The 11,740-nt window shown below is 36.9% G+C and overlaps 1 protein-coding gene across 1 annotated transcript; it reads right to left on the bottom strand.

Moving 5' to 3' along the window:
- Positions 1-8,936: 8,936 nt before the first annotated feature.
- LOC122976511 (sialoadhesin-like) lies at positions 8,937-10,700 on the bottom strand. The gene is made up of 3 exons (XM_044345030.1): positions 10,338-10,700; positions 9,092-9,290; positions 8,937-8,998 (listed from the first exon to the last, which is right to left on the bottom strand). Exons 1-3 carry the CDS (start codon positions 10,647-10,649, stop codon positions 8,937-8,939), a joined length of 573 nt encoding a protein of 190 aa, XP_044200965.1. The 5' UTR covers positions 10,650-10,700.
- Between the last annotated feature and the right edge of the window lie 1,040 nt (positions 10,701-11,740).

Genomic DNA, 11,740 nt, shown 5'->3' on the forward strand with positions numbered 1-11,740 from the left:
ACAAGCATTAAAGTCCAAATACAAAGTTTTTTTCTTAGAATTACATACTTTGAATTTACAGTACAAAGATGCTGTTTACAGTTAATCTCTCTGTGCACTGAGACAGAACATCATACAGTCTGAAGGTTCAGTGAAGGAACAAGAATGTATTGAACCTGTGAACATTAATGCAGTTTTACTGAACAGGAAAAGAAGAAGTAAATGAATCATTAGAGAGTCTGTGCTTGTCTTGGTTAGTTTCCTCTCTGTTAGTTCTTTGGTCAAGTTGCTGCTCAATTAAGTGTGAAAACCACAAAGAAATGCAGAACATGAAGTGAGGGAAACTATTGAAAGCAGCTAAAATAAAATGAGTGACAAGTTTTAACAGGAAGGGGCAACTGTTATAACTGTAACAGCTAAAACAGTTGTCCAGCTCTACAGTACAGAGTGCAGAAATTACCAAACAGATTTTAAACGTCATGACAAGATGAAATTCTCAGTGCATTGCTGTACCATCATAGAACTATGTATATATGAATATGCATGTATAAAAATATATGATTCTTACAATCCATGCAGGGAGGGTGGACAAACCTCACTAGCCAGGCCCCACCCCCACCACCCATGACACAGACACAGCTGAACATCTTAATATAATAATTTTAAAGTGTTCAGCAGTGAATATTGATGTTATTTTTTTACCATTTTGCCTTCATTCAACAGCTATAGTTTACACAGGAATAAACAGAAGTGAATATTTGGTGTTGTAGAGTTTAAAAGTTATTCATCATACTGCATCACACATACATCAAACCTAGAAAAGTGCTGATCTGGGATATTTTATATTTACTTTCTTAAAATGACTTCATGCTGCTCTGAATAAGTGTGTTAAATGTCCTACAATGTAAATGTAGATATACAGTACCTGACACAGAGAGAAGGAAGACAACAAATCCACTCGCTGCTGCTGTTAAACTCATAGCTGCTCCTCTCATCTCTCTGTGAGGCTTCAGAGACAATAAAATACATCAAACAATGTACAAAACATGTAATAGTCATATCAGTAAACTATTCTACTCACAACAGAGAAGGTTGTTGTCTGTTAAGATGCTCGTCCTCTGTGATCTGTGACCAGATGTCAGATGTAAGACTAAAATTAAATGACCACATTTCCTTCCTCTTATTATGAAAATGCATGAGGTTCCAGTTGCCAGCAAAGGCAGAAGTGGCAACCAAGTTTTACCGTTTTGCAAAGACTTAATATAATCCATGTTTGAGAGAATAAGAGATCAGTGTTCTAGGCTGTTAGTAATTTAAAGAGAGAAGAGAAATAATGAGATATTTTTATTATTTTACTCTTTTTAATTGTGGGCACAGTTTAAAAAACATGACACATGTGACGGATGCGCTGCACATGCTCAAATTTGTCCTTTTACCACAAGTGAGGAAGTAGCACCTTGTGGCAGACACAGCCAATTTTAGAAAGAAAAAAAAATATTTTGAGGCAAGAAGGTATTTTTTTTTCATTCATTCATTTTTTCTTCATTTATTTTTGATAGCATTGCCTACTTTGTAGATGAACTCATCAAACTTAAATCATGTTAATTATGTGTCTGTGTAGATATCTTTCATGCAAGTGGTTAGTGCTAATGTTTTATTTGTTAGCTGTAAGGTAAGCTAGTTCATGGCTACAAGAGTCTGGGTTAGTTGTAACAACATGTGAAAAAATGTTACAACCTATCCCAAGCAAAAAATTAATTGTATTTATATGTTTACTTTGAATTTCAGTGTGCCTAGGTCATGTAAGAGAAAGACTGCCAAGGGGGTGCCTCTCAACATTTTGGAGTGCTACACATACTCCATACATAGTGGGCACACACAGACACACTCACACAGACACACATTAATGTTCAATTGATGGACCTGGTGCGCATTTACACATTTTTTTCAGTTTTATTGCTATTTTCAAATGTTAGTGTAACACACAGACACACATACACTAATGTTCAATTGATTAAGTTTAGTTGTTTAGTTTTATTATAATGTTAAAATGTTAGTGTAACACACACACACACACACACACCCCGATTATGTCAAAAAAATCATTGAAAATCATTTAAGTGTTGAATAAAAAGTTTTCAATATCTTAAGTTTTGTCATAATCCTTACTTCATAATGTTACATTTCACCCCAGGGTATGTTACAACTAACCTGGACTATGAGGTCAATCGTAACATTTCACTCCTTGTGTTTGGGACTAAACCATGCATGCATGTGTAAATCATATCACTAAATTTATTATATGTGTAGTTTGACGTCATTCACAATCTAAGATTCACAATCACAATAAGTGACTCATCTCTCCAATTAGAACTGAGATCATTTTTATTCAATCAAGAAAGAACAAGGACAAAAGTGATTACATGGTTTAGAAATTGCGATATAGAACAAAAACAGGCCGTAATAATATGTATAAAGAAAGCAGAAAAACAGACAATTGTAATGTTACTGTAAGGCAGTAGAAATAATTCACAAGATGAATGTTAGAATACTGACAACAAATACTTGACTGACAATAAAACTGGTTGTCATAATGAAACTGGAAGACATATTGTAAATACAGAAAGAACAGTGGAAATGGTCTGTTATCAATGAAATATAACTCTTTACTAATATCTAGTGGCAGCAATAGGAAGTTACAAGTTGATGAGTAAAAGCTCTCTAATACTCCAGTGTGTTTTTTAAATATCTTAAACATTACAATCTTACCACTTGTTAACTAACTGATACACTACTCCTGAGATATGTCCAAAGCTGCAAGTTATAATAATCTTTAGTATATCTCCTCTAACCCAACGTTAATAAATATTACACTGGCAAGTATCCACAGCCCCACAAAATGACTCCGTTGACTCCAGTCGCACAAATACTACAAGTTTAAATTAGCAGGTTTTACAATGAAAGTTTTGTCACTTGGATCACCTTCACTACTTCCATCTTTACAGAGTTTGTAAGGTTAGTATACATGTGAGAGTAAAGAAACAATAAATATGTTGAGGCTGTCTGGCACTGATGATAAATCCTACTGGCAGATCAATTATGTTGTCAATCCAAATGCTGCTTACTGCTTTCTTCCATTGTTTCAAAGGATCCACAATGAAATTAATAAGTACAGGAGCTAGGTCTGAATGGGATTTTACTTCAGCAGTAAAATAACAAGATAAACTGTCAATTTAAATTGCTCTAAAATATATAGTTGTCTCTATGATGCATTCTTGGAGAGGTCCATCCTGAGAAATATAGTTTCAAAACCCAATGGTTACCTGCTGAAATAAAAAAATAAATAAATAAAATGAAAAGATAATTTGAAAAAAGAAATATCTGCACAACTGAATATGTGACAGGTGTGTTGGAGGAAGGTGCAACTTGAAAACAATGAGGAGAACTCTGACACACTGTCTCGCTTGTTGCTGGAATATTTATTAAATCATGTTTCAGACAGGTCTGAGCTGCACCTTCCTCTAATGCACCTGTCACATATTCAGGTGTGTAGAGATTTTTTTCAATTTTCTTTTTCATTTTTTAACATTTTTCTTTCAGCAGGTGTAGCACCCCAACACTCTATACTATGTCTAAGATGCTGTAAGTGACTTTAGACTGGAATGATGGTTGTTTGGGTTCAGTCTATTTAAAAGGTAGCTACCACAAAGGTTTACTTGATTTGGGTGAAACTTATAATAGCCTAATAATAAACAAAGAAACTGTCAAACTTGGCATTAGGTCTATTCACTTTTATCATGCTGTATTTTAAATAACTGACCACAGACAAGACTTTAGAAGGACTGACTGCTTCTTGAATGTACAAATATTTACCTTTTTAGGTGAAATTATACAAAAACACAAATAACACAGTTTAGATCCCTTTAAAATAACAAATAGCATATTTCTAAATTATATTAAACGAAATTATGAAGAATTGTGTGACAGTGTGGGGGAGATCTTCTCATTGTTTTCAAAAATGGAAAAAAACAAAACAAAACATGAGATTGCTGGTGTGTTCATGAGGTTTTGTTGACTGTGCTGTACAGTGCTGCTGGATCTTCTTCAGTTTCCTGACCTCTGGTTCTGAGAGGGAAATTAAAAAAATAATCAGGTGATTCTGAAGATGTTGTATTAAATTATACAAACAGTCAAAACAGTCATAATAAAGATGCAACAGGCAAATATAACAAATGAAAAACTGAAAGAAAACTGTTGCTACTATGTTCCTGTGTGAAGAGCTGCTCACCTTGGGGCAGTACCGGCTCTGTTAAATGTGACAGCAGCGTACTGGACGACCTCTTGTTCCTCCATGTGTCTGTGGGGCTGAGCTGATCTGATATTGGAGTAGAGAAGATCTGCCTGGTTGTTGGAGAAGTGCACACTGGCATACTGAAGGTTATCTTGCTCCTCCGGCTGTGTCTGGATGGTGATAGAAATGAGGAAAGTGTTGGTTTCTGTGATGAAGGATTGTTATGAAACAATATGAAGTGCTCAACAGTCAGATGAGTTTTCTAGTTGCACTTTAAGATAGTGACTGTGGAAGTGTGGAACCAGGATAGAATAGTATAACTCTCCCTCCTCACCCTCTCTCTGTTGTCTGGTCTCTCCTCAGCCTCAGACCTTTGATTGGAGGCTCTCTTTTTCCTGGTTAGAAGAATTAATTAAAAACAGAAATGACTGAACTTTGAAGAATGATTTAATGAAACAGAACTGCTTACCTCATCCACAGGAAGACAGAGAGGATGATGATAAACAGGAGAACAGCAGTTGTTACTCCAGCAGCTATTGATTTTCCTGCTCCTGGAGAACAGCGATGAAAAGAAAACACTGACAGTTAATGAGGGTATTACAGCATGTTTGGGTCCAATGTTTTGGTCAATATATGTATATTCAGTTCTCTTCATTTTAAACTCTAACAGCTCTTTTCAGTTTGGCATATCTTTTATATATTTTTTATTGGAAATTATTTCTGATTACTTGATTTGTGGTACTTGTATTCTTTCTTCACTTGCATATTTTGATTGTTACGCACCACAACAACAATGCAAATACCATGTATGTACAAACCTATTTGACAATAGTCACAAAACCCGTGAAGGCCTGCAGGTCATGTGTTCATTCAGTATTATGGTCTTGGTTTTTTTTCAACTCGATACAGCTGGACTATCCGGCAGCCAGCAGGCTTAAGTGTCCCCAAAGCTCTGTTGTTCATTGCTGTTAGCGCACGCTAACAACTATGATGAGTGTAATCATCTGGATTATGACAGAACAGTAAATGGACAATGTTTCTGAGTCCCTCAAAATGTAACTAACGATATTGATGATGGAGGTCACACTGCTATAAAGCTTAAAGTCCTGTTCCACACAAAATTGTGTTTTTCTTCTTGTTACATTAGTTGAATGTTTGAGCTTCACTGTGTAAAATGATGTATGTGCAAAGTGTGACACTGAAAGGCTGTTTTTACATTCATCTAGTGAAAAGGGGAAAAGTTTTCTGTGGTCACTGAAAATCTAAGTTAAAGCTGTGCCTACGAGCATGATTTGTGACATCACAACTATTTTGGAAGCTGATCCTGGTCCAATATGCAACTTTCACATATGTGATGTTGAAATTTGAAACCTCCATTGCACAAACACTGAGAATGGACTCTACAGTGAAGTAGGAGACATCTTGTGTCCAGCAGATAAACTCTCAAAATGAAAAGTATTTACATATTTATAGATTCAAGTTTACTCAGCGAGGGAGAAGAAGCAGATGTCATTCTTAGAGTTTCTAACTAGGTAATAGTAGTTTTTTGTGGAAAAAACATCTTAGACCCAAATTATTATTTATTATTATTCAAAGCAAAGTATTTTTTTTGTCTTAAAACATGTTTGGAGGGGATCTTTAACAAAATGTCTATGTGATCCAGTACTGCCCTTTACCATCTTAATTTAATGTGTGACAAATGGGGAAAAAAATTAAATTTAAAAAAAAATTGGTGACAGTGTCAGCAGCTGTAGTTAGCAAACTCTCCTCTCTTCCTGCAGCTTCCTCAGCTCAGCTGGTGGTGTGTGATGCTTTGCTGAGTGAGTGATGGACCACAAATGGCCATTGGCCCAGTAGAGGGTGCTGTTGTAAAAATATAATTCCTCACATCATTCTTACAATTTAATGTTTTTTTTCCTTTAAATTACATTGAAAAACATTATTTCAGTATAATCTCCATATTCTCATAGACCAGCTGGAGATTTAACTCCTCCAGTGTGTCCATGTTTTGCCAAGACCTCAACTTGGTCTGAATACTCTTGGTCACACATTAACTTCCTCCTCTAAATGAAAAAATGCAGCAGCTCAATATTTAGACTCTTGGTCTCATAGAGTGAGGCAGCACAGTGAAGAAATCTCACCTTGACTGCTTGTATTCATGAACACAGCTCTCTCTCCATTAGTTAAATATAAAAAGCCTGCATCACTTCAGCCTAATCAGAGGTCACATAATCCTTTGAAATATAACTTATGAATAAGAAACACATTGACATGAAAATTCAGATCGTTTCCTTGCTCAGATCTCTCTTCACCATGATTTGAATTGAGCTTATTCCTCCAGTCAGCAGTGAATCACACAAACCTGTTTTACTGTCTCTTATGAATACCACCCTTAGGTCTGAAGTAATCCACTTGGGGCAGCTGTATAGCTAATGAGTCCAAGTGCAGTGTGTGTGTAGCTGAATGAAAAACTTACCTGCCACAACAGTCAGATATAAGGTGGAGTTATGACGTCCTCTTCCGTTCTGGGCTTCACAGTAATAATTCCCACTGTGTTCAGGTCTGACATCAGTGATGGTGAAGATCTGTCCTGATGCTTTTGGTGAATCTTCATTCTCCTTGTACCAGGTATAATTAGCTGCTGGGTTAGCATCACTGCTACAGGTCAGAGTCACTGAACTGCCCTCCACTATCTCACCAGAGGGACTCACTGACACAGAGGGAAGCTTTGGAGCATCTGGAGGAGATGTATCAAAATGAATTAAATATAAAATGAGGAAGGGTTGCATTAGTACAACATGTTGTATTGGAGCTGCTCAGTGAACTACAGCAGCAGACTGAATGTGAAGCAGGCAGAGCTGAAGAAAGCAGACATGATCACACAAATCTTTCCTGATAGTTTTTAACAAGGTTGACAAGACCAACAGCTGTATGTTTATTTTTAAATGAACTGTTTGACTCACATTTCACATCAATAAAGATGTATTCAGATGTCCTCTTCCCCAGCTGGTTCTCAGCTGTACAGTAATACTCTCCAGAGTCAGAGGACTGGATGGAGCTGAAGACAAGCTGTGGTTCTTCACTGAGAGATTGAAGGTCTGGATTTACATTCTTCTTGTACCAGGTGTAATTAGCTGCTGGGTTAGCATCACTGCTACAGGTCAGAGTCACTGAACTGTCCAACATAATGTCCCCAGAGGGACTCACAGACACCAGAGGAATCTTGTGTGCATCTGAAGGAGAAAATATTGACATTTTTTAATCTTATGATCCAATCATATTCATGCAGCTGTACAGTGCAGACATCATAACATGACACTTATCACTGTTGCTGTCTGCTGATTATGCTCATGCTCGTGGAATAAACTCACACACTGATGGAGAGGAGAACGTCTCATGTCCTTTCAAAGCACAGGAATAGCTGTCTGCAGGATAAAAAAAGCCCAAATAAAAAGGAGATGTTTGTTCCGTTATTATCCGTCCATTCTTGTACCAGATGTAGGAGGGACGATCATCTAGATGACAACTGCTGTGACACTTCAGCTCTGCCCGAACACAGGTATGAACTTTGCAGGCTGTTGATCTGATCACCTGCACCTGGATATCTGGATATGTGAAGAAATACAAATATCATTTATCTTTATACATGCACAAAATATCAACACAAACATTCACAGTACTATTTCCAAGATATTAACCATTTGAAGTTACATTAAGTCTTCCAATGAAAATGTTACCTGTGACAGACAAAGTGACTCCAGGTGAACCAGTAAATCTCCCTCCTGGTTGGTTTGTTATGAACATGAACTTGTACTCAGCTGAGTCGCTCTCTCTCAGGTCTGTGATTGTCAGAGTGCAGTCGTTCTTATCACAGTGATACTGAACATGACCTGAATACTCTGAGTCTGTTCTCAGATCCACAGGTTCTTTATTACTCAATTTAATTAACCAGAATGTTTTCTCAACTGTATTATCATGATCATTTATTCTGGATGGGTATCTGTAGGTGCAGTTTATGTCCACTGTTGATCCTTTTAAGGCACAGATCTGAGTAGAAGTGTAAGTCACTCCCCAGTCATTCTGACCCTGTACCACTGTAACACAGAGCACATCAGAAACCACAATCAGATTCATAACATCAGTTGATAATGAGTCAATCAGCTACTAAGACAAGCTGTGTATCATAGTGCTAACATGTTTTTGGGGGCAAGATAATCTGGACCAGCTTCAAAATATGATTGTCTGCTGTCACCTGTCACAGAAGTTTCTTATCATGCATCAAGCTAAAAATAACTGAGTTGAAGTATTGCGCTTTATCAGGTATTTATCATATTGTATAATTTTATGTTGTGACATTGGAATATTTCTTACTAAATTTTTGATTTGGTCTGTTAATTCTTGATGTTTTTATTGTTGTACTCTTTGTCTAAGAACTCAAAGAAAAATGGAAGAACATATTTAATTTTCAGAGGGACAAAATTTTGAGAATCTGTTCCTTTAAATCCATGAAAGAAAGAATGAATAATAGTTTATATCTGTGTTGATGATTGTAAATGTGAAGCAGGCAGAGCTAAGAGAGCCTGATCAGCAAAATATTTCACTGGTTAATGAAGCCTGAAAAAAGTTGTCATCACCTATGTGATGCTTTTTTAACATAGACTGTGTTTCACTCACATTTCACATTTATCTCAGTGTATTCAGATGTCTTCCTTCCCAGCCCGTTCTCAGCTGTACAGTAATAATATCCAGAGTCAGAGGACTTGATGGAGCTGAAGACAAGCTGTCGGCCTTCTGAGATAACTTCAGAAGGCATAGATGTACCCTTGTGCCAGGTGTATTTAGCTGCTGGATTAGTATCACTGCTACATGTCAAAGTCACTGAACTGCCCTCCTTAATTTCACCAGAGGGACTCACTGACACAGAGGAGGTTTTTGGTGCATCTGTAGCAGAAAACAACATGTTTAACATTTCATCCCCAGTTGAGGTTAAGTTTTCACAGTGGAACATATTGAAATGGTTTATATTTCATCAAACACATTACAAACTACATGCCCTGCTTCCTTGTGTATGAGTTTAAAATCTTCAAGTGACAGTAAACACACTGAAGGAGAAAGGGAGAGCAGTAATCCTCATCTACTTTAAGAACTTTCCTTCATAACTGCTGGTGTGTGTGTGTGTGTGTGTGTGTGTATTTGTGTGTGTGTGTGTGTGTGTGTGTGTGTGTGTGTGTGTGTGTGTGTGTGTGTGTGTGTGTGTACATGTTGTGTGAAATATATTGTTAAGACTGGAGTGATGGCTCTAATTGACTGTTGATGGCAGAGGTGGGTCATTATAATTATTGAACATAAGAAAAATCAGAGCGAAATTTGTAATTTTCACAGAGGGACTGAAGACACAATGAATCTAGTTGTCAAAACCTTGAAACAAGAGATTTTGTCTAATAGGCAGGATGAAATATTTCTAAACTGTTCAAATGACATCTTTCTCTGCAGTAGAAGTCCTGTAGAGCTCAATGAGAAAAACATGGTACCAATAACAAGAGCTGCATTGGGGTCGTTCATATATATACATTTAGATAAAAGGCTCCACAAGATGTTGTTATGTTAGTGAAAGACTGTGAAGAAAACTCACAAACTGAAAGAGAGGGGAAATCCTCATGTCCTTCAACAGCACAGTAAAAGCTGTCTGCACGATTTAAGGAGTTTGAATAAGAAGAAGATGTTTCTCTCCTGATTTCCTGTCCATTCTTGTACCAGATGTAGGAAGCATGGTCAGGTAGACGACAACTGCTGTGACACTTCAGCTCTGCCTGGACACAGGTAGGACCTTTGCAGGTTGTTGATCTGATCACCTGCACCTGGAGATCTGGATATGTGAAGAAAGAACAGAAATGTAATTCATGTTCAGACACACACAAACATTCACAGTACTATTTCCAAGATATTAACCATTTAAAATGCAGTTAAATCTGCCAATGAAAATGTTACCTGTGACAGTCAAAGTGACTCCAGGTGAACCAGTAAATCTCCCTCCTGGTTGGTTTGTTGTGAACATGAACTTGTACTCAGCTGAGTCGCTCTCTCTCAGGTCTGTGATTCTCAGAGTGCAGTCGTTCTTATCACAGTGATACTGAACACGACCTGCGTACTCTGAGTCTGTTCTCAGATCCACATATTCATCACCTTTAATAAACCAGAAGGTTTCTTGAAGTGTAGTATCATGGTCATTTATTCTGGATGGGTATCTGTAGGTGCAGTTTATGTCCACTGTTGATCCTTTTAAGGCACAGATCTGAGTAGAAGTGTAAGTCACTCCCCAGTCATTCTGACCCTGTACCACTGTAACACAGAGCACATCAGAAACCACAATCACATTCATAACAAGTTAAGAATCAGTGAATAAAACAAAGTGGATCATGGCACCAATATGATTTTATTTGCAGTCGTTGTCATTCAAAGCTCCTCATCCTGCATTCATCTAACTAGAACTGAACTGGAATACAATATTTTATCAGTTGTTTATCATATTTTGTCATTTTTTACTGCTGAGTGTTTCAGCTTTAGTTCATTCATTCTGCAAGTTTTTACCGTTGTTATCCTAAAAAAGCTAAAGCTGAACAACTAAAATGTGACTCTTATGTGTTATCAAAGAAATAATTCAAATAGAAAGTACATAAAAAGCCATTTAACTAATTTATTTGGAGTAGAGCAGCAGATCAGTGGTACATCAATGTTGTTTTCACCTCATTAAAACTTGACAGACTTGTTCTCTATCATTCTTTCTCTCCATGTTTATTTACTATTTAGGCACTTAATAATTCTAGTATATCACTTTCATGATATTATTTCTGAATCATGTCTGGGTTAAAACACGCATCAAAGTCCAAATACAAAGTTTTTTTCTTAGAATTACGTATGAATTTACAATACAAAGTTGCTGTTTACAGTTAATCTCTCTGTGCACTGAGACAGAACATCGTACAGTCTGAAGGTGCAGTGAAGGAACAAGAATGTATTGAAGCTGTGAACATTAATGCAGTTTTACTGAACAGGAAAAGAAGAAGTAAATGAATCATTAGAGAGTCTGTGGTTGTCTTGGTTAGTTTCCTCTCTGTTAGTTCTTTGGTCAAGTTGCTGCTCAATTAAGTGTGAAAACCACAAAGAAATGCAGAACATGAAGTGAGGGAAACTTTTGAAAGTGGTTAAAATAAAATGTGTGACAAGTTTTAACAGGAAGGGGCAACTGTTATAACTGTAACAGCTAAAACAGTTGTCCAGCTCTACAGTACAGAGTGCAGAAATTACCAAACAGATTTTAAACATCATGACAAGATGAAATTCTCAGTGCATTGCTGTACCATCATAGAACTATGTACATATGCATATGCATGTATAAAAATATATGATTCTTACAATCCATGCAGGGAGGGTGGACAAAACTTACTAGCCAGGCCCCACCCCCACCACCCA

This window comes from Thunnus albacares, chromosome 3, assembly GCF_914725855.1.
Source record: "Thunnus albacares chromosome 3, fThuAlb1.1, whole genome shotgun sequence".
Taxonomy (NCBI): Eukaryota; Metazoa; Chordata; class Actinopteri; order Scombriformes; family Scombridae; genus Thunnus; species Thunnus albacares.

What these genes read in the sequence shown, in the direction of transcription:
- LOC122976511 (XM_044345030.1), bottom strand. Translation starts at nt 10,649, where the DNA reads ATGAATGTGATTGTGGTTTCTGATGTGCTCTGTGTTACAGTGGTACAG. An exon ending in TGAGAGAGAGCGACTCAGCT is followed by an intron (nt 9,291 to 10,337) that starts GAGTACAAGTTC and finishes TGATGAAATATA; the next exon opens with AACCATTTCAATATGTTCCA. An exon ending in TAAATACACCTGGCACAAGG is followed by an intron (nt 8,999 to 9,091) that starts GTACATCTATGC and finishes ATTACTGTACAG; the next exon opens with CTGAGAACGGGCTGGGAAGG.